Source organism: Amia ocellicauda, chromosome 23 (genome assembly GCF_036373705.1).
Source record: "Amia ocellicauda isolate fAmiCal2 chromosome 23, fAmiCal2.hap1, whole genome shotgun sequence".
NCBI classification, from domain to species: Eukaryota; Metazoa; Chordata; class Actinopteri; order Amiiformes; family Amiidae; genus Amia; species Amia ocellicauda.
The window spans coordinates 5,606,627-5,630,236 of NC_089872.1; the positions used below are offsets into that span (position 1 = coordinate 5,606,627).

The 23,610-nt window shown below is 40.0% G+C and overlaps 1 protein-coding gene across 4 annotated transcripts in view; it reads left to right on the forward strand.

The window, feature by feature from the left end:
- The first annotated feature begins 5,974 nt into the window (after positions 1-5,974).
- Positions 5,975-23,610, forward strand: part of hhat (hedgehog acyltransferase) — a 129,491-nt gene continuing 111,855 nt past the window's right edge. For 2 of the 4 annotated variants that reach the window (XR_010805312.1, XM_066696455.1), the window contains exons 1-6: positions 5,989-6,158; positions 6,951-7,089; positions 10,171-10,238; positions 10,945-11,058; positions 11,854-12,048; positions 20,481-20,693. Coding sequence is in view for 3 of the 4 variants with exons in the window: in XM_066696455.1 (XP_066552552.1) it covers positions 6,972-7,089; positions 10,171-10,238; positions 10,945-11,058; positions 11,854-12,048; positions 20,481-20,693 (708 nt within the window). In the remaining variant the exon portion in view is untranslated. Of the gene's footprint in view, positions 6,159-6,950; positions 7,090-10,170; positions 10,239-10,944; positions 11,059-11,853; positions 12,049-20,480; positions 20,694-23,610 lie in introns of all 4 variants that reach the window. The other 2 variants (XM_066696454.1, XM_066696456.1) reach the window with 2 other exon arrangements.

Below are 23,610 nucleotides of genomic sequence, written 5' to 3' on the forward strand. Positions count from 1 at the left end.
ACACATTTTGTTAATGTCTTCTCAGGTCCCTTTTACCCATTTTAGTGTGTGTTGTGCGTTTGCGTAGCTAAAGGGATCAGAATCAAGTTTAGTTAAGCCTTCCCCTCTTCTGCACAATGAAAAAAAGGTATACTGCAGTACCAGACAATTTTATGTTGAATTTTTGTCATGACAAAGAATGTCCCTGGACCTTTCATAAGTCTTACTAAATTGAGGAATATTTAAAATCATATTATTGTTTATGAATTAAATGTTATTGTTATATTTGTGGAGGGGAAGGAATTTGTATTAGTATTAACTTTTATGTGAGAGAGCGTGTGTGTGAATGGTGTCAGCAGCTAGGGCAGAGACAAGAAATTATTATTACCGGGATTAACATTTAGTGCACCTGTTAAAAAGGGCATGATTACAGGCGTTTTAAAGAAACCACACTGGTTGTTTTAAACTTTCTAAGAGTTTTTGCCATCCTTGACAAAATCAAGAGGAGCACTGCCTAATTGACAGCATGCACACCTCACATGAAATGCTCTGCTTGAACCTTGACAAATTATCCTCTTTCAGTCACTGCAAACCCTTTGCCAGGTGTCCCAACCTTATAGGAAGATGATTTCTGCTGCTGCGCAATCTCCCTGCATCTGTCAGAGAATTCAATGACAGAACTTGGATTACATCAAATAGATACATCAAATAGATAACATAAAGCAATTTTCTCTTTGCCCGTTCGGAGGTGCTCCGACCTCCAAGAGCAGCATTCCTTCTTGGAAATTACAGTGCTTGCTGCTCTCCATGACTAACATGGCAATCTCTTGCGCACAACTGACACGCTTGTCTTGAGAACAGATGGTGGATCCTCACAGAGGAAGAATAGATTACTTCAATAAGCAATGTGCCTCCTTTCTTGTACTTTTGGTCAGGTGCCACTGCATACTAAAACCCTCCACAGGTTAGAGCAGGACTCGAATGGGTTGAAAATGTCACCTGTGCATCCATAGATGCAGTGTATTGGATGATTGTCACAAATGCCAAATGACAGACACCAAACAATCCAAATGGCAAATCCAATGAATGGTCAAAGTCCATAAGTCAAAATGTCTTTACCCAATTCACCTTCACCTTCACCTCAAAGGGTACCAACTTACTGCTTTTATGCAGGAAGTCGGACAGTCAGGTCAGGTGCAGGTCAGGTGCTTCCTTAACATGATTCATCCTCCCAGGGCTTCTTGGAGGTGTTGTGTTGATCTGCCGGCCAAGTAGTGCTATGCCTCGTGCTATGCTACAGTAGTTATTATTCTTTGCAAATGACTTTCTCAATTGGAACAAGCAGAGAGATAAAAGGTAGAATCTGCTAACAAAAGAATACAATGATTGCACTGGATTATTATTATTGTTATCATTTCCCAGTATGAAAAACATGCAGCATGCCAACTGAAGCGGGCATATCTTAAAAAGTGAAGGAATATCATACTAAACACACAAGACTGTGATTAGTCTGCAATTTTCTCTGTGTTGGGTGCAGGACTGCATGACTCTCTCTGTATAGGGTGCAGTGGTGCAGCATCACATATCTGAAGCTGATTTTGAAGGCTTTAAAAACTTGCATTCCTATTGTTCTTTTCGTAAAACAAAACAACAGATGTGTTGAATTTGAGCAGTACAGATCTAGGACCCAGAGTCACAAATCTGTGAACTCATTGGTATTACAAGAACTCTTAAAAGAAGAAGAAAAAAAGTTTCAGGACACAAATCTAAATTTTTTGTCACTGCAGTTTAACTCTGCGCAGAGTGACTCCCTAGGTTTTCAGCAAGTGATTCTTCCAAAGCCGGGCCAACTTGCTTTGCATGTGTCAGATAGCATGTGTGAATTGCTGTAGGGGGCACCGTGTTAAGACATGTAAGCTGCTGGGAATGTGACTTAAGAAAAGGAGACTGGGAAAAGGGCACAGGGCACACTTGTTTCATTGGTCTTCTGGGCCCTGAATTCCCAGTTAACCAGTGCTCCAGTATATGCTTTGTTACCCTACATAAATGTGGTTTTGAAAAGCTGTTCTCAATTTAAAAAACATATTTTAAATAATTGATGATTATTGGTGGTCCCAGCCCAAAACTAATGTATACTTCTAGTAAGTACAAAAAAAATGTTATTGTTTAATTTGTATTACTGAGTAAAATCTGACACTGTAGGAATACGTATTACATACAAGGGATATATTAAGTTTTCAAATGGCACTTTAAATCCTGAAGCTGAAGTGCTACAATCCTGGTTAGTAACTTAATCCTGGTTAGTAACTTAGATAGGATCCTTCAAGATAAGGTATTCTGGGAAGAGCTGAAAGAATGCAGTGTATGCACATTTATTGAAGCCTCTGTACAAAGTGTGTGCTTCATAAATGGCCTACAGACGTTTTTTCTAATCCAGGTCCTCAGAACCCACTGTGTCTCCTATGCTTTTCTTCCCCATGAGCCCTTCGTCACTTTGGCCTATCAAAACCTGTAATTTAACTATTTCCATGATACGCTCTTTTGTCATATGAATTCCAGCTCTTAAAAGGATTATCTGAAGTTACACAATAGCATTTTCCCAGCAAAATGGCCTGGGATTTTGAGTTCCCCTCAATTACCTGTAATTAACAGTGTTTATTAGAGAAAATGTCGATGCTCTATGATCTGTGTTTATGCACCATTCATTGGTAACCTAAGAAGTTGTTCATGAGGGGTCAGGAGAGATGTATTAGACAGGTTGAAGAACAGCCATTTGCTTTAAAGGGGGAGCAATTTATTAAATCCCGTCTCTGAAAGTCACCTCTGCTTCCGGTGCGCCTGCGGGGGCATTGGGTGCATCGACGCCCTGTGGAACACATGAGGAATATAGACGCATCTGATTGGTGCTCTCAGCAGCAGCACAGCAGCCCATTATACAATACCATTGTCTCCCGAAGAGACAAAACCAGGAGGGCTTGTATCTGCTTAGCTAAAACAATGTGATTAGCTGGGGAGTGACCGAACGAAGCCAGGATCTCATTGCTAGAACAGTCAGTGCTGACTTCAGCTCATCCCCGTGTTTATACACTGTTCAGGGCTGTACAGCACATGCAAGGGCTATGAGAAGCATAGATTTATTAATTCGTTGTTAGATTTTATGTTCCTTATAACTTCCTAAGAGGAGTCACAAAAGGCATGAAGGTCCTTAGGTATCTGGGTTTTCATAGTTGAGTTGTGTGTTTTCTGTTTCCAGATAATGATATAGTTTTTATGCCCAGAGCATTTTTGAGAAATAGTTTTCCAAAAATTGATTTGAAATTCCTCTGATGGATGACCCAGTGCTTTTAGGTACCTCCTTCATTCTGTTCTGCAAACAACATGCAGCCCAAAACATCCATTTTTGTATCTATTAAAAGCTAAAGGAGGAGGAGAGAAATATCAGGCCATTTGATCACGAGAAAGCTGAGTAAAGGAAAAAACAAACAGCCTCCGATCTAACACCGCAACACACAAAGTCTCAAAGCATCTCTTACAAAAAGTAAGCGTAGTTCAGTACAATATGCTTTAATTATACTAAATATAGACTTTTTATAATTTATCTTGAGATGGCAGTACCAGTGATATACCACTTTACTCAGTTTAGTCAAATATCCCTCGTGTGTGTGGTGTAATTTTCAGGATCTGCACAAACAGATTGCTCTCACTTTTTGGGAAGCACAAGGTACATCACAAATGAATAAAATAAGTAATTTCAAAACAATCAAAAACCAGTCTAGGTTTCACAGTTTGACAAGTCATTTTAGTTATCATATAATGTGAATATACATTTTAAACGTACCAGTAGCGACTTACTTAGGGACTCAGGACAGTAATTGCTTCATCTGCCTATATAATACACTGAAACACTTTAGAAATGCAAGCACAGATCCAATACAGACTAAAAGATATTTCCACAGTGACATCTTGTCATTATTTGTACGTCTGAAACTCAGGGATGGTATGGGTCAGATAGTGCATTCAAGTCCCCTATGAAAGTGATTGAGATGAACAGGGGGATCCGTCCAAAAAAAGGTAACAAATTATTATGAGGTTAAAATCAAAATCATAGAGATCTACCAGTGGGTTGCCATCTATGTTGACAGGCTGGCAGTCCAAGAAGTTTGAGTCATGATCTATCCACTGTAGGGGCTCCTTCATGAGATACCAGAAGAGTTGTGTGTCTTTGGGGGGGTTCATGGGCTTATCACAGAGACGCCATACAGCAAAACATGTGGAAATATCTTGGAGAGGCCTTCATCTGGCCGTGGATCAATAAAGCCAGCTGCTGAAATATACACTCACCTAAAGGATTATTAGGAACACCATACTAATACTGTGTTTGACCCCCTTTCGCCTTTAGAACTGCCTTAATTCTATGTGACATTGATTCAACAAGGGGCTGAAAGCATTCTTTAGAAATGTTGGCCCATATTGATAGGATAGCATCTTGCAGTTGATGGAGATTTGTGGGATGCACATCCAGGGCACGAAGCTCCCGTTCCACCACATCCCAAAGATGCTCTATTGGGTTGATAAAGGGATGGTCATAAAGGGATGGACATGGTCAGAAACAATGCTCAGGTAGGCCGTGGCATTTAAACGATGCCCAATTGGCACTAAGGGGCCTAAAGTGTGCCAAGAAAACATCCCCCACACCATTACACCACCACCACCAGCCTGCACAGTGGTAACAAGGCATGATGGATCCATGTTCTCATTCTGTTTACGCCAAATTCTGACTCTACCATCTGAATGTCTCAACAGAAATCGAGACTCATCAGACCAGGCAACATTTTTCCAGTCTTCAACTGTCCAATTTTGGTGAGCTTGTGCAAATTGTAGCCTCTTTTTCCTATTTGTAGTGGAGATGAGTGGTACCCGGTGGGGTCTTCTGCTGTTGTAGCCCATCCGCCTCAAGGTTGTACGTGTTGTGGCTTCACAAATGCTTTGCTGCATACCTCGGTTGTAACGAGTGGTTATTTCAGTCAAAGTTGCTCTTCTATCAGCTTGAATCAGTTGGCCCATTATCCTCTGACCTCTAGCATCAACAAGGCATTTTCGCCCACAGGACTGCCGCATACTGGATGTTTTTCCCTTTTCACACCATTCTTTGTAAACCCTAGAAATGGTTGTGCGTGAAAATCCCAGTAACTGAGCAGATTGTGAAATACTCAGACCGGCCCGTCTGGCACCAACAACCATGCCATGCTCAAAATTGCTTAAATCACCTTTCTTTCCCATTCAGACATTCAGTTTGGAGTTCAGGAGATTGTCTTGACCAGGACCACACCCCTAAATGCATTGAAGCAACTGCCATGTGATTGGTTGGTTAGATAATTGCATTAATGAGAAATTGAACAGGTGTTCCTAATAATCCTTTAGGTGAGTGTATATACCCTGTAACCTTCATGTATAGAGACAGAATATAAAATTCGGACCTTAAGGAGACATGTGTGTATATGCCAAAATAATTGTTTAATTATATTATTAAAATATTATGCTTTGATAAAAGACCTGTTTTTAGGTTTTGCAACGAAAAAGAACATTATTATAAGGGGTAAAGATATAACCAGTTTGTCCCCCTATTGTTGACTCCTTAAGTTTTTCTTATCCTTTATAGGGTAGACACTCTATAATGTTTGTGTAGCAAGTATTGCCGTTGTAGTGTACACAGTATGTTTAGCTTTTAAGTTCCAAAATTAAGCCTTATTTGGCTGGTTAAGTCTAAAATGTGATTATGAACATAATCCATTGCACAATGTCTCCCTAATATACTAAAACAGCTATATATTTGGCAGAAAAGAAGAAATGATGAATGTCAAAGAACGGCTGTGTCTTTAAGAAAATAACAGCTTTTTGACGTGTTCTCCTGGGTTTCTGACCCTGCGCTGGCGGTGTATGGTTGAAGCTTTGTTTCCAAAAAAAAAAAAGCGGCTTGTCCAATCGACATAGGTCCCATCCAAACAGATTGCGCAAAGACACCCTCGATGGCCAAATCCACCAATAACAGGACGGCAGGGGCGGGACAGAATCCAAGTTGTCGGAGCAGATTCCAGGACTATTTACAAAGTAGCAGAGAAGAAAATGTAGCCGGTTCCAGAAAACTGGAGACATGTTAGGAAAATAACACGTTTTTTCTTGTGAGTAGAAGTGGAAGCGTTTCTTAGGTTTCTTCGTTTAAAATTCACGGCGTAGAGACGGGATTTATTGTGCTTTTGAACGTGCAATAGTCGCCTAGCTCTGTTTGTATCCCTTCTACTAAAACACGTTTTGCTGTTAGTGAGGGGACGCAAATTTAATATTCACCGGGAGAAAAGTCCCAAGTGTTTCGGTCATGTGACATAACATTGTCAGAGAGCGTCATACCTTGCAATATTTGCATAAGTGAAAATAGATTATAAAAAAATAGGTCATGCACTACAACAATTGCAAGATAAACCCACTTATTGCATTCAGAGTTAAGAAGGAAAAGCGAAAGTAAATATATTGCAATGTTGGGGGAACACTCAAATCCATTTTTTGGGAGACATTATAATATTGATTTGCAGTATTTGTGGATCTATTTTTCTGAAGTACGGTAGTGTAGTGTCCATCAGTTACTATACTACCTACAATAGCCTATATGCTACAGTTTGATAATAGTTTGATACACTTTAGTCGTGTTGCTGTTGTTTAAAACATCAGCAGACACATGCACTTCACTTTAATTATACCTTTAATTTAATTGATTTATGTATAATTCATATATTCTGCTAACATGAAAGTGTCCAAATTGAAATTGACATGCATTAATGACTTGAGTTAGCACCTTGTTACTTGTTTGGGAGAATTTGGTTGTTATTGTTGTTGTGTATAATATCATAAAAAAATCACCACTTCAAATATAAAAAGTAGATTTACTTTACTAACCACTGTCAATTGTTTCATTGCAGGACAAGAGCTTCCAGGTGAAAATGAGATCTCATAAAGCCAGTCTCGCAGCTCTGCCCACTTGGGAAATAGCTGTGTACTGGCTGTTATCATTTGGTTCTCATTTTTACTCTTTTTACAGCTTGCACAGATTTTCCAAAGGTAAGATTAAACTTCCAGATGTGTCACCCGTTCCATGACCTCTGAACTCCGGGTGTACAGGATCATTTAAGATAAATTGAGCAAATAATTGTGATACCAATAGATGATTGCTGATCAAAATTCCATTATTGTCATTAGGTGCCATTCAGCCGTTATAACCACTCCCTAGTATAATCCAGCAATTACACAGGCGATGCATATTCATCTTATCCATCTTTTCCGTGACTGAGCTTCTGTTTAAGTAAGTAGTTAATTCAGTTTATGGTTCAATTAATGGCTCAGCTGGAGGAGCAGGATTGTGAAGCCCAGAGCTAATCACAGAGACTTCCAGTTGGGCCAGCTTTGTCAATCTCGGTTCTGTGAGGTTTGCAGTTACATTTCAATTTTGGCCAGACCCAACTCTCAGGTACTTAGTTGGTTGAATTACTTTATTCATTAGGTACACGTAGCATTTCTCTTCGTTCTTCCAAAGGTTCTGTTAAGTGTATAACATTATAATTAATAAGCCAATTTAATAAGCTATTTAACATCGTTTTGCAATTAGGTGCTCCAGTTGAAACAAACACCAGCAGACATTGTGGCCCTCAAGGGACCGAGTGAGATGCCCCTGTGGGTGTCAGGGCATAGACATTGTTCATACTAGGCAGCCAATTAAAGAGCAATCTGAACTTCCTTTCCTTCCAGAAGATTAAAATACTTGGCATTGTATTACAGACAGTGATTGGTTTGCTCGAATCTTATGTAGCAAGTGAAACGGGGCTCATGTAGTTGTGCAGATATTTATTACTGGTGTCCTGTTAGCATAGCATAGATGAACTCAAAGAAATGATTCACTCTTTTTATTCTGCTTTTAATAGGCCATCCCTATCAACATCCTCCACATTCCCCTGCACAAAACTGTCCATTTGTATGTAATTGCACGTTGCACAGCGGTGAAATAGATGAGTTCAATCTGATTGGTTATATTATATATTGGTCATATACGCATATCTTTTTTATTTTCAAGTATGTGCAAGTGTTCCCAGGCCTAGAGAGAGACCCAGCTAAAAGGCAGCTCTTCATTAGCGAGCTCCTGGACATAAATAATTGAAGCCATATGAATGCAGGTATACAAAGGGAGGTCAGACGTAGCAGGAGACACAGCTGTAGTCTAGCGCTTGTCTTATGGAGGATCAGTCGGTGCCTGAGGGCCTTCTGCAAACTCCACGGAGATCCACAGGCAGGTGAAAGGTCTTTGAGGTAAATGCTTTAGTGATACATGAGAGATTTTCCACTGGAACGTTTTTTTTTTTCCTTAAATGAGCCTTTGAGAGAATGTGTCACAAATACATTGACAAGTATGTGACAGTATATCTCGCAGTGTGACCATTAAAGTATCTGGAAGCTTCACCTCTGCATCTCACATTTCTATTTTTAGGTGCATCTCTTTACTTACATATAACTGAATCTTCAACTTCCGTCAAGCTAGCTCTCTGAATCCAGTACAGAAGGCACTGCCGGTGTTCACTGTTTGCTCACTAGAGGATGCTGCTACTCCGCTGGTCCTGCACTGCAGTTGCCGCTACTGTATAGTGTCTCTTGCATGTGAATTCGGCGGAGTTGGTGGTGCATTAAGTTTCCAGATTGCTGCTGCACCAGACAGGGATGCCTTCTGCTTAGGTGATGAGGTGATTGCCAGAGGAAGTGAAAGGAGATAAAAAAAAAATAAAAAAAAAAGTGACACTGCACTGCAGTCAGGAGGAGAGGAGGGCTGGTGGGTCCTGAACAGGGAAGCCTTTGTGCATTTAGGGGATTCCCCCGACTCAGCAGAAAAACTACCAAGCAAACAAGCGTCTCTCAGGGTACGGGAACGACCGTCACGTTCACATTGTAGCAGATAAAACCAGAGATGGCAGGAAGGGAGGAGGGTGTGCAGGCTGCTCCCGGGCTGGTCTTGTGACTGCTGACTCACAAATCAAAGTCTCACAAATCGAGGCACCACCCTTTTTCTTTAAACTGCACAACAACAATCTGTAGACTGGCTCCGAGCCTCCCCAGATCACGGATACAGATTAGGGAGACCGTTTTAATGTCTGCCGCTAAGTATGGTGAAGGCTTTTTGTTTCATTACCTGTTTTTCTCGAGTTTACACATTTGACAGCTGACTCAAAATGCTTGTTTATGTGACTGATTTTATTTGATTTCCCCCTGTGCACTGGTGTCTTACAATGTCCCCTCCAATTCAAACACTCTGTGACTTGTGGTTTTGCTAGTGAGTATTATTAGCTAGGCTTAAGCAATGGCAGCTTTTGGAGTCACTTCAATTGGTTTCTGTTTACAGTGGATTCCTGGTAGTAGCATCCCAAGCTCAGGTACTAGGCCTCACCTAACCAGACCCCTATTTTCAGTGGAGGAAGCGAGTCCAGAATCAGACCAACATTATGCAAATTACTTCAGATATTATCTGAAAACACTGAAATTTGTGATCATATTCTCAAAAATAGCATATTCTCCAAGTAAACGTGCTCTTATGAAAATATATTGTGATAGTTGCCTGCTATTGACTATACGCAAGTGCCCTACATTTCCCCCAAAAGATATTCATATATTCAGTGCATATTATACAGGAACTTTAACTTGGACGGTCACGTCAATATAGAAAAACTATTTTCTGATTTTGCAAAGATCTCTTCCTGGTGCCGGTTCTTCTGCCTTGGGGTTGTACAAAAGGTTGTGGCTTGGGATCATGGCCAAAGGCAAAGTAATTAAAAGTCCTTTTCATTATTGCTTTGACGTAAAACATACTCTGGCATCAAAGTTATACGTAAATAAATGCACAAGCAGATAAATGAATGTCAAATTCCCAAGCAGAAGGTTTCATTATATTTCTCGATAACCCTCTCTCGCAGTGAAAGCAGTACTTTTAAACGGCTGTCAGCATCGGGTTCGCTTTCTTAATGCTTGAGCGTCAGTAGGCATTGTCGTGAGCCACTTTAGCAATGAAAGCCTGGCTTTGGTGCAATACGTTTGCTGATTTGCCGAGCTCTGAAAGTCCCAGTCCTTTTCTGTGCCTTCATTTCTTATATTTCACTTTTTCAACAGGGTATGAAGCAGGCCTGGGGAGAGAATTTGAATTTGAAAAAGGATTCCTGATTTGGGGCTTCAAAAAGGTAATGTTCAATAAATATGCATTAGACCCAATCTCATTGGAATGATTGACGGTGTTGTCTGGCTTTTAAAGTGTCCTGGTACTTTGACTTTTTTTCTGGATATTGTTCAAGCTGTTGCGCAGTGGAAGGAAGTGGCAGCGATGGTACAATTTTCTAATTTGCCTGTAGTCTCTGAATTAAGTTTTTTCCTCAAATGTGTTTGAAAGATGCACAGAACAATAAATGGACTTGTATTTTCAAAATAAGCCCCTCAGCCAGAGGGTATTGCTGCAGATGTGTCCAGTGTGAGTTTCCCATGGTGCCCTTCTATAGTACAAACAGTGCTCCAATCCTAATTAGCTCTTTCACAGCCTCAAGCAAGAATAATAGTTACATATTATTTTCTGGCAATGCAGTTTATTACTTATGCACCCTCTGATATTCTGTATTCTGTCTATATTCTCTTGCATTGGCCAAGACTGATCAAATTGAGCTCAAAGCCTTTCAGGTAAACTTCGCTGGGGAAGCATATTAGTGTAATGCAGTGCTGAAAAAAAGCCCTCTGTTGAAAAACTGATATGCCACCCCCTCTCTCTTTTTTTGCCTTGAGGTGTTTGCAGAAACAGGCTTTGTGGAGTTAGAAACCACCAGGAGATATTCACTAAGACAGCACTGCCTTTGGTCACTGACAATCCTCATTTCTGTGTCCATGTTACTTGTTATTAAGGACCCGACAGACTTTGAGTGGAGCTTTTGGAGCGAATGGGCCAAAAAATGTCTAATCTGGACTATGCTGGGCCATGCACTGGTGTCCAAGGTGTCTGATTTCTACATTCCTAAGGTAAATTGCCCTCCAATGCCCCCCCCCACCTCCACCGATTATATTTAAAAACTTTCATCTGTTCAATTTGTTCTTTAGTCTTGCTTCTCAAATACGTACAGCCCAGTATATGGTTTTGCAGTTTGACTAATATGCTTGCCTGTTTAATATGTTAAAACTTCATTTAACGGCAGACCCATTTGTTTCAATACCTTTATGAAGATGTAGACAACCGATTCTACCCCATTACTGTTACTTTAATTTATTCTCTACTTTTGTCAAACAAAGCTTGCCTGGTCACAAACCCATTCTTCGGTTGTGCAGAAGAAAGACCGTTTTTAATACAAGGAGTAAGTTCAAGGTTAAGGGAGAATTAATTGATGCTTTGAAGTCTTTTTGTGCATTTGTGCAGACATCCCTCCTGCCCGTCACAGCCTTTAGGGGTCACGATGAAAATAGTAGCACAGCGAAAGGCCAACAAAATTAAAATGCAGAGCGCTAGGAGATGTGTTTTATTGCTCCAGCATTATCTTTTTGATCCCTGTATAGCCTGCCAATTTGCAGATATATAAATCTCATCTTACAAATGAGTAATAAAACAGATATGATAGAGTCCTGGGTATTGTTGTGCATAAGAAATAGTTTCTTACACACTCTCTGTACCATTGTCCTTTATGAAATCTGTCTCCCTTCTCCCATCTTAATTGTTAACTGTTTTTGTATGTTTTCACTGCCCAAGAAATAATTCATACATAATAATATTTGTGTAGCAATATGTGTTGGTGGCTGGGGACTTATCCAGGCTTTGTCCCTCAGTGCAGGGCTGCAGTGCTCACAGTGTATGGGGTGCTGGCAGCTGCGTCTCTGGTGGGGATGAGAGGGGTGGCTGTTGTGGTGCTGCACATGTCTGTCTCTTACGCTGTGGCTCTGATGAAAAGACCGGCCCTGTCCTGGACCTGCTCCATAGCGCTGCTGTCCACCTTTCACATGAACGCCCTGCAGGAAATACAGGTACGGAGTTGACACCGATTAGGACTCGGATTTATGGGTCTGTTTGATTTACGTTTTGGTTTAGGGTAACTTAAAAACTGCTTGGTCCAAAAGTTACGCTTTGGCACAATATAGTGTGAAGCAAAACATTTGAGTCAGAATCCAGTTACTGTGGCTAATGAAGGTCCCCAGGTCCAGACTAAATCATAACTTTACCCTAGCTATTTCAAGAAAAGAAGATTAGTGGAATTTGCAAACTTTACCCTACCAGGCTGTAATCTTAATCGTGAAATGTAAGTACAATATATATCTCGGACGCAGGTGACTGGCAATGCTTAAGCCTTTCTCCAAGGGGAATGACATATGCCATAGCAAACTCATTGTTCACTGTGTTCCTTCTTAACAATCCACAACAGGCTAACAGATCTCAAATGGTCATCCTGTGCCAGTGATCCTAAAGCCCCCTGTCACTTTGCTTATCTACACTAGAGAATGTAGTGTTGCATTTGCCCTCTATGAAAATGACTGTCCAGCTTCTCCCTGGTAAATCAGTTTTCTTTCTCCAGTGTCTTCTCAACTAGGGGGTTCTTTTGTCCAGTGCAGGAATATGGTTGGCAGGCGAAGAAACACAGTTGTTTCAGAAATCTTGCTGTTCTTGTGTGTGTTCTAAATGATCATTATCTGCTGGTCATCTCATCTCTTTGCATGTAGTGTGGCTGCTATTTAGGGTTTACTGTAGTTTACTGTACTGCTTTGGTGCAGCTTGCAGAAACTGTGTATCACAACACCCAGCCCCCTGCTGCCTTCATTTTATTGACTGATGTGTTCCTTGTACATCACCCTGAGTACAGTTTTTCTCCCTCCAGTTTGGATGGTCTAATTCCTTCTTCAGAACTGCTATAGTACCAGGACACTGCATGTGTCATGGCACTGCAGCGCTTAGAGATCTGTTCCCAATAATTCAAATCCCTGTTAAAATGACTCCTGTTTGCTTAGCGTAGCTCAGTGTCTCAGAGCTATCAGTCAGCAAAACAAACAGCCCCTTTACAGACACCATTTATTAATGAGGGCTTCTATTTCCTCTGGAACATATCTGAGCTCTCCTCACAGTTTAAACCCTCGGTTCGCTACAGCTTCATATGACCAAACTACACTTACATATGCAAAACAATTCCTTCCAATGTCCAGACCCCGGTAATTCAAGTGTTATAGCCAGTTGTGCCAGTGGAAGTTACCCCTCATGCATCTCGCCTATTCCCCTTGTTGACACAGTAGCCTAATACACATTTTTTTTGTTCTGAAGCACTGTGACACTCAACATGACCTTATATTATAATCTCCCTTTTAAAATCTTTATTTTGTGTCATTCTATAGTTGCTAATTAAGGAAACTTGTAGAAAACATTAAATGCCCCCTTTTAATGTTTTTGATTAATGGAATGATCATTAATTGATTTTGAAGGTCAGTCATAATGTGAAGCAGTGCTCATCAAATATGTAAGAACCCACTAAAAATGCTATCTGCTAAAAGCACACCTCATAGAAAATCTCATTGGAGAAAAGAGGAATTAAAAATGACATGATTTCCATATGTTTGTGTATTTTAAAGCTGATTATTGTAGTCTCACACTAATATAGTTCACAACTAACATTAAATAGCATACTTGCCTGAGAGAGTCTTCTGTGGATTTTTTTGTTATTTATGTGGCTGGGTGGATTTTGTTTTACATAAACTGATTTATTTTGTACTTTGACAACTATGGAAGTATTGTATATGATCTTTTAGAACATAAGAACATAAGAAAGTTTACAAACGAGAGGAGGCCATTCGACCCATCGTGCTTGGTTGGTGTTCATTAATATCTAAGTGATCCAAGGATCCTATCCAGTCTATTTTTAAATGTTCCCAAACTTTCAGCTTCTACCACATCGCTGGGTAGTTTATTCCAGATTGTGACTACTCTCTGTGTAAAGAATTGTCTCCTGTTTTCCATTTTGAATGCCTTGAAGCCCAATTTCCATTTGTGTCCCCGGGTGCGTGTGTCCCTGCTGATCTGGAGAAGCTCCTCTGGTTTGATGTGGTCGATACCTTTCATGATTTTGAAGACTTGGATCAAGTCCCCATGTAATCTCCTCTGTTCCAGGTTGAAAAGGTTCAGTTCCCTCAGTCTCTTCGAGTAGGACTTTCCCTTCAGACCTGGAATAAGTCTGGTTGCTCTCCTCTGAACTGCCTCTAAAGCAGCAATATCCTTCTTGAAGTGTGGTGCCCAGAACTGTACACAGTATTCCAGATGAGGTCTAACTAACGCATTGTACAGTCTTAACATTACTTCCCTTGTTTTAAATTATACACTTTTGACAATATACCCTAGCATTCTGTTTGCCTTTTTTATTGCTTCCCCACATTGCTTGGATGGAGAAAGTGAAGAGTCCATGTAGACTCCTAGGTCTTTCTCATGCGTTACTTCATCTAGATCTGTACCTCCCATAGTGTAATTATAGTGGACATTTTTTTTACCTGCATGTATTACCTTGCACTTGTCCACATTGAATTTTATTTGCCAGGTGTCAGCAACTGAAAATTATCTAAGTCCCTCTGAATAGCCTGTGCTGCTAAGATTGTATCTGCTGAGCCACCTATTTTAGTATCATCTGCAAATCTGACAAGTTTGCTAACTATCCCAGAGTCCAGATCATTAATATAGATTAGAAAAAGCAAAGGCCCTAGTACTGATCCCTGTGGAACTCCACTAACAACCTCACTCCAGTTTGAAGCAACTCCTCTAATCGACACCCTCTGTTTCCTATACATCAACCAGTACATAATCCATCTACTTACATTTCCCTGAATGCCTACAGCTTCAAATTTGAGGATCAGTGTTTGGTGTGGAACCTTATCAAAAGCTTTTTGGAAATCTAAGTATATCATATCATATGCTTTCACATGATCTACAGCTCCAGTTGCATGTTCAAAAAATTATAATAAATTAGTAAGACATGATCTGCCTCGTCTAAACCCATGTTGACTATCTCCAAGAATATGGTTTTCATTAAGATGCTCCTCTATTTTCTGTCTAATACTTTTTTCCAACATTTTACAGGTGATGCAGGTGAGACTGATTGGTCTGTAATTTCCTGGCTCAGTTTTGTCCCCTTTCTTGTGGATTGGTATGACATTTGCTATCTTCCAGTCAGTTGGCACATCCCCTGTTCTAAGTGTCATTTGGAATAATTGAGTTAGCGGTCTATAAATAATTTCCCTCATTTCTTGAAGTACTGTTGGAGATATCCCATCTGGCCCAGGTGATTTGTTTGTTTTTAATTCTGCTAGTCCCTTTAGTACCTCCTCATTTATCCTGATCTCTCTTTAGGGTTTGACTGGACTGACTTTCAACCTGTGGCATGTCATCTGTTTTTTCTTTTGTAAAAACCTCTGTGAAATACTCATTTAGAATATTTGCCACATCTTGTTCATTTTCCAAGATACCTCAATTTTTGCCCTTTATCTGTTGCACTTCCTCCTTTATTGACCGCTTGCTGTTGTAATATTGAAAAAAGCTCTTTGCATTGGTTTTAGCTCCAAGAGCTATGTTTCTTTCTATTTCCCTCTTTGCTTTCCTGATCCCTTTCTTAAGATCTCTTTGCAGCTCAACATATTCTATGTATTTTGTTTCGTCACCATCCCTTTTGTATGCGGTATTTTCTTTCTCTTGATATTTTTTTGCATACCTCTATTAAACCATTTTGGCCAGTGTTTTTTGGTCCTCAATTTGCTAAGTTTTGGTACAAATTGCTCCTGAGCCTCATGTAGTATATTCTTAAAATATACCCATCCATTTTCAACTGACTCTATCCAATGTGCTCCAGTCTACCTCTTCTAAGTGCCGTCTCATACCTTCAAGATTTGCTTTTCTAAAATTGTAGACCATTGTTTTAGACTTGGACCTTGTTTTTTGAAAGAATGCCTCAAAGCTAACCATATTGTGATCACAATTTGCCATTGGTTCTCTAACTACTGTCCCCCTCACTCTATCTTGGTCATTTGAAAAGATCAAGTCAATACATGCACTCTCTCTGGTTGGTTCCCTGACAAATTGAGTTAGAAAGCAGTCATTTACCATCTCAACCATTTCTATTTCTGCTTCGGTAGTCCCCACTGGGCTTTCCCAGTCTAAGTTTGGGAAATTCAAATCCCCCATTATAACAGCCACATCCTTGCTACATGCAGTCCTGATTATACTGTACAATGCAGCATCTTTCTGAATATCTGAGTTTGGTGGCCTGTAACACACTCCTACCGCTAATCCTCCAGATCTCTTGTTCAAAAGTTTCACCCACAAAGATTCTGTTCCGTTACTGGGATCTAATACAAGTTCTTTTGCCTCAATGTCATTTTTCACATATAATGCTACCCCACCCCCTCTTCGATTTTGACTGTCTCTCCTAAACTGTGTGTATCCTTCCAACTTGTATTCATCCCCATCATTTTCTGTAAGCCATTTTTCTGTCACTGTGGCTTCCAAGTCTAACATCTTGTTCCTTTTGCTCCTGGCATTGAGGTACAAACATTTCAGGACTTTCCTACTAGCAGTTTCCCTTGGTTTTCTTTCCTTAGTGGAACATCTCCCATTGTCAGAGCTCCCTGCCCCCCTGGTTCCTAGTTTAAATGATTCTCAATTTCACTGTACATACACTCTCTCAATGCATTAGCCCCCCTTCTGTTTAGATGTAGACCGTCCGGTTTGTACAGGTCCCATCTATCCCAGAAGAAAGACCAATGCTCCATAAACCTAAACCCCTCTTCCCTACACCAAGCTTTCAACCACGTGTTAAACATGTCTGCCTGTCTTCCTGGCCTGGCACGTGGTACCGGAAGTATTTCAGAGAAAACTACCGTGGAGGTTCTGCTCTTTATTTTTGTTCCTAACTCTTTAAATTTGTCTTGCAGAACCTCTGTCCTACCTTTTCCTATGTCATTGGTTCCAATGTGGACCATGACCAGTGGATTCCCCCCGGCTTTGGCCAGTAGCCCGTCTACTAGTTTAGGGAGATCTGAGCACCAGGCAGGCAAGATACCATGCGGGTCTCCTTGTCACTAGAACACACTGTGTGATCTACACCTCTAAGAATTGAGTCTCCTACTATAACTACCTCCTTCTTCTGGGGGGGAGTGGGCACCATGGTGCTCTGGTGCTCAACTGCCCCCCCATCACCCTCTGAGCTGTCACTGTCCAACTCGGTGTCCAGCAGTTGGAACCTGTTGGGCAATTCAAGCTCTTGGGGTGTCTCTAGGGGTTGTGCACGCCCTTTTCTGTGGTTACGACCTACTGTAACCCAGCAGTTCTCTACGCTGTCCTGCTCTAAGGTCTCAACTGATGCACACCATCTCTCTCATGGGCTGATTGACCAATTCTTCTATATCCCTAATACATCGCAGATCGACAAGCTGAGCCTCAAGATCACGAACCTTGATCTCTAGGATTTCAACCTGCTGACAACGTTCACAAATGAAGCCTTCTTGGATGAGTTCATCCAGGAAGGCAATAATTCTGCAAACCTGACACTATAGTGGCCACATGCTTCTAAATGTTACTTTTTTTTTTTTTTTTTTTCTTTATACTTCTCTTGGTTCCTGCTGCTAGTCAACTGTCTTAACTTTTGTCAGTGAGAAACAGCACAGCTCTTTCTCAACAGCTGCTTTAAGTAGCTTTTGTATACCTACCCCCAATTCACACCTAACTGGCCCCACCTGGCTCCTCCTGCAACAGAATTCCTGCTAGTCCTTTCACCAACTGAACTGACTTCAATTTAGGCAAACTACAGACAATGCTAACATCAATTAAGGCAAACTTTAAAACAAAATGAGCAATGCTAAGACTGGTCTGAAACTAGTCAAACAACAAGATGGCTACCTCTCACCTGTACTCTCCTGTCTCCCTCTGTGGCAACTTCTAAATACTTCTGTTTTTTTTTTGGGGATAGTTTTGATAGTTTTAATTAAAGACCCATTCTCTCTTCAAGTCTGACTGTATTCATGGCTCAATAAACAGTATACAGTGTATCTCATTCCCTTCTGAGAGTTTTAAACTAGACTTTATCTTCAGCTAGCATTTTGCATTTGAGATCCACTAACCTTGCTTGCTGAGAATAATAATTATAATAAATAACCATACAAATAATGTTGTACTGATCCCAAACCACAGCTACATCTACCATTGACCTTGTGTGTATGTGTGTCTATGAGAGAGAGTTTTTTAAGAGGTAACAAAGGTACAGAAATGAAGGCAAGTTCCTTTTGAAAATTGCAGGGATGTAACACCTGTGGCCTACTCACTTCCATCTGTGTCGGCCAGCCTGTACTGCTGTTCCCTGTGCTGGCATTGCCTCATCTGCTCTGTACACTAAAACGCTATTGAATTATTGAGAAGCACACTTGAGGATAAGTCAGTAGATTTGACCCAATAGGACAGGAGTTCAGAGAAAAGGGAGTCACGTGGTCTCACTTCCCAACAGAAACTGTCTCTTCTTCGCACTTGTACAAGGATAGAAAAATCTTGGTAAGAAGGGCATTGGGTCAGATAAACCACCAAGAGGCCAATGACAACTTTGAACGATCTGCAGTGCTCCATGGCTGAGAGGAGAAACTGTCCATGTGTCAACACTAGCTCAGATTCTCCACACATTTGGCCTGTATGGATGAGTGGCAAGAAGGAAGACTTTTCTGAAAATCCTGTAAAATCCTGCTTGAAATTGCAAAAAGATGTGGTAAAAGATTCTGTGGTCTGATGAAACAAAAATTGAAGCATTTGGCCAAGAAGAATTGGTTTATTTTGCACAATCCAGATGTGCAAACCTGGTATAGACCCCAGAAGACTCACAGATGTAATTACTGCCAATATTTGGTTCTACGAAGTATTGAATAATTCTTTAACCAAGACATTTAAGTGTTTTTCATTAACTGTTGTTCCTCAAAAAAATATATCTTGCCCCTTCAAAGAGTAGGCTGTCTAAATCAAAGGGAAAAATCCCATTTTAATGCATCAAAACTGCTTTTAGTGACGCACAGCCCAAGTTAACAACTTACCCAGCTTTTGAGAACACAATGGCATTATCTTTTCATAGCCAACTGATTCTCCACTGTATGTCCTGTATAAAAGTACCCATGACCACTGCTACTGGAATAGCACGACAGTGGCCAGAAGAGTTTCACCCCAGGGTTACTGCAGGACACCTTAAAACCCTTTACTTCATAAGACGAACTTCACAACATGGTAATTACCCTATTACTCAGAGTGACTTCAAATGTGTTATTATTGGACGGAATTGTTTGCAATAAATATAAATGGTTATCCCGGTAAGTAGATAATGGCCTTTCTAACTGCTGATCCCTTGTCTATTAGAGTATCATTTATTAAGTCAACAATTTGTATTGCTTTTACACTGCTTTCCGTCTTTGCTTTCTTTCCTCTTGTGTGCCAGACTTTACTGGGTGACTTAATTAAAGCCCATGAGTCTGTAGAAAAGCCCAAATAAACAAACACAAGCAGGACTGCTTAAGATAACAGAAATGGCTTAAAAATCTGACTGTATGAAGCAAATTCAAGTCTATATTTTACTACATTGGCTTATAAGGCATCTCCAAAAAAAGCAGCCAAGTTACTTGTAAGAATAATTAAGAGAGATTTTCTTAATACCATTATTTAATACTTCAAAATAATTCAACAATCTTAAGTCTCTGGAACAGCTTAGACCACCCATTACCACAAGCTAGTCCAGATAACATTCCAGAACCATTATCCTAACTAAAAAAGACTAGTTCATTTACAAAAAACGGAGAACTTATTTATTAATTTATTTTGTGAATTCCTAAGACAAAATAACTTTCTAATCTGTGCATCTGAAGAGCTTCTCTTTTGAAAGCCCATATACAGAATAAACCTGAGAAAGGCTCATTTCATAGGGGACTGTTGGGTGAAGACTTTAGCATCACATGTAGCACTTCAATCACTCCAAAGTACACTTCACATGCTAGAGAAACACAGCCAAGACAGAAACTACATTATTATGATTATAATTAGTTTTTGGGTGATTTTTCTTCTAAGTGAAACAAAAGCAAAAATGTAACTTGGTTCCTTTTATAAAAAAAGAAGGGAAAAGATGAAAAAGTTCATAGTAATGAGCATCTCTGATGAAGGAGACGGTTTGACATCTCTGCCATCTAAGAATCTGCAAAGCATACGTTTTTGGTCTAATTTTGCAAATAAATGGGTTCGGTCAGAGATCTCTAGAGGGATAAAAACTACAAGGCCCTGAAGATCAAGGTTACCCATGATGGAGCTAAAACACAATGCCCAGTTTTGTGTGGCACATATAAGATTGTAACCCATGTTGCCTCACCCATTCCTTAGGCTGAAGCCGTCGGTCTTCAGTGGTTCCCTTTTCTTTCTGTTGCAGAAAAGCTGGTATGAGACGGAAAGTGAGTACTACCTGCTGCTCTTTTGCCTGGCTGTCAGCTGTTTGCGCTACACCAGCTTCAGCCTGGAGTTCTGCTGGCAGCCCTTGCACAAGTCCCACCTCACCTCCCTCTTCTGGTTGTCTGCCTACATCTTCTATCACCCCTTGTTCTTCAATGGACCCATCATCACCTTTGAAGAATTCTCTTGCCAGGTACTCGCTCCCTTTGGAAAACGTAGAGGATTATGGGTTGTAGCATTTCTGAGTAAGATGTCTGATGCATAAACATTAAATTAGAGGTGGAAGTCTAAATACATAAAGGGACCTAATTAATTCAGGTGTAGCAAACAGTTTGTTTTGTTTGTGCTTCAAGTTTAAGTCAAAGCTTTTAGTTTTCCCACAAACAAATGTACTGAAACATTTCCGAGCTAATGAAAGGAAAGGGAGCTCATTAATATAGTAAATGGTGCATTGGTTTTAATATGCGAGAACACTCTTTCCAGCTAATTTATTTGTAATGCACTGCATACCATTTTGTACCATTTTCTCCAAATGGAGCTGTCCTATTTTTCATGTTCTTCGCAGGCGTTGACAAGTTGTTGCCGCATAAAAGTAATGTTTCAAAGCGCTAATTTGTGAATTGTTCCACAGAGAGCCCATACAGATTAGTATAAAAGGAGAGACCCAGCCAGAGATGGATGTTTCCCCATTTTCCATCTGGCGGAGAACCCTGTGACTTATTAACTGCAGTAGAAGCCCCACTGCCCTGAATTCTGAAGTGCTTTCCTCTCTAATACTAATGGTTTTACATTGAAGAACAAAGAGAATTGAAATTCCTGTGAAATATATTTGGAATGGAGAAGGAAATAAGCCCTGTGAATGTGAATTAGTTTCCTGCAGAGTAGGGGCGCATGCTGACTAGGCAGTTCAAAGGCAGGTTGTGCCATGTTTCACAGTATTTTGTCACTTACTGGATTCTAGACATGTTTCTAGTTATGTAGTTCACTTAAGATTAAACTATTTAATTTGCTTTTATGTCACACTACAGAGTGCATGAAACTGCTGTACCCTCCCATGCTATATTGCATTCTCCACGAAATGCAGTTACCGCTCCTCGAGTGTTTGATATATAGAGCCCCATAATCTGATTTGAACAGCACATCGCTATCTCTGACATCAGCGGTTCTCAACCCATTTGGCGACTTATACTCTAAAACGCTTAAAAAATTGATTTAAAAGATACGCTCTCCAATTTGTGATACTGAACACCTAACATCCAACTCACCCTTTCTGGAGTGATCTTGGGGAATTTTCTGAGCTCGGTGCTAAAACAAATTTGATCGTATTTGCTGTGTGGATGAATTGGTTCTGACAATGCAGAAAACGTGAGCTGCTTATCCTGCAGAAAACAAGCAACCAAGAAAGTTTGTTCTATAATTTCTGCTTTGGGCTTTGAATCCATAAGGGGATTTTGTGCTGTGTTTTGTGTTTTTGTTTGTGCTTTCTTGTTCATTTTTTCTTCCTGCTGACCTTATAATAGTTTTGCTTTGTGACAGTAATGGTGTTTTAAGATCATATTCCTCTAAGGCTCATATTGATGGTTGATTTCACCAGGGTTTTCCTGACAAACTGAAGCAATTGGATAGGGTACAGTTGTGTTATACACTAACATTGCTGTTCTCAAATAACAATTGTGGTCTTTGTAAGTATCTTAAGATTTGAAAGGAAAGCTTAGATAGCGATTATGATAAAGCTATAGTAACGAATGAAAAGAGTGAAGTAGTAAATCTAAAAAATGAACACTCTACTTTGAAAATGCAAAGATAGTGAATAGCACTTGCATTAAGTAATTTTGTAACAATTTATTTATTTCCTTTTGAGAAATATTTGTCTTTATAAAATACAAAGCTGTTCCATATTTTGTCTTTATTAAAGGGACACACTTTATATTTTCCTGTGGTGATGCTGAAAGGCCTCCGACAAAATTGGTGGCAAAGAGAATATCACCTTCTGTCTTCAGCCACATGCAGAAGCTGTCTGTACACTCATTTGTTGAGGAAAAACTCAAGATAGATAGCAGATACATCATTCAGACTCCACTTTAGATGTTAACAATGTTCCGATGAAGAAAGGTGCATGGATTCTCTGACTCCCAGTCACTTCACAGGTTTTTTGTGTTCTTCTCTTTGGGAGATTTTGAAGTTTGTGACATAAAATGTATTTCACTGGCGAGACAGGGTCAAATTCGAAGTGCCTTTTCTATTTCCGATTTTATTACTAAAGGAAATTCCAATCCAGTAAGTGAACTGCGTGGGTCTGGGGAACAAAGGCATTGGTCACTTTTTCACAGATTTCTCTATTTGATTGATCTAATAAACTATTTACTTCACTTTTACAGTGTTATTTCCTTACTATGAACCTTACTACGGTTGAAAGTTCCTCTCATTTTTTCTTAGTCTGCCTTTTCTGAAAGGATACTTTTGTTTGAATATAATGGCCCATTCGTTCTCTCATTTCCTTCTTCCTTACTCTTGTTTTTTTCTTTTGCTAGATCAATAGAAGGAGTTTCCCCTTGGGTTTATCTGATTTAGGGAACAGTGGTCATTAACCATTTCTGCCATTTAATTCAATTTCAATTTAATTTTGAAAAAATGGTGGATGGGTGAAAAAACAAATCGATTATTGCCTGCATTTTTGTATTTTGCACATTGTTGATCTGAGTTTTGTGCTTGATCCCTTTAGTTTACAGTGTAAACATATGTAGGGTAATTTGACAGTTTTGCCTTGGTAATACCACACACTTACTTTGCTTTACCCTGGTTTGTGCCCCAGTTCACTATACCTTGCCATTGGGTACAATCATTGGCTTTTATAAGGGATATCATGAGAATACCTGAACACCACTGGGCAGCACTGTGGAGTAGTGGGTTCAAATCCTGGGTGGGGCAGTGCTGTTGTAGCCTTGAGCAAGGTACTTCAATTAGATTGCTCCAGTAAAATGCCCAGCTGTATAAATGGGTACAAATGTAAGTCACCCTGGATAAGAGCGTCTGCTAAATGAAAAATAATGTAATGAATACTCCTCTCAGTACTAATTGTATGAGTTGGACTCGTATTGATTCTCAAACAT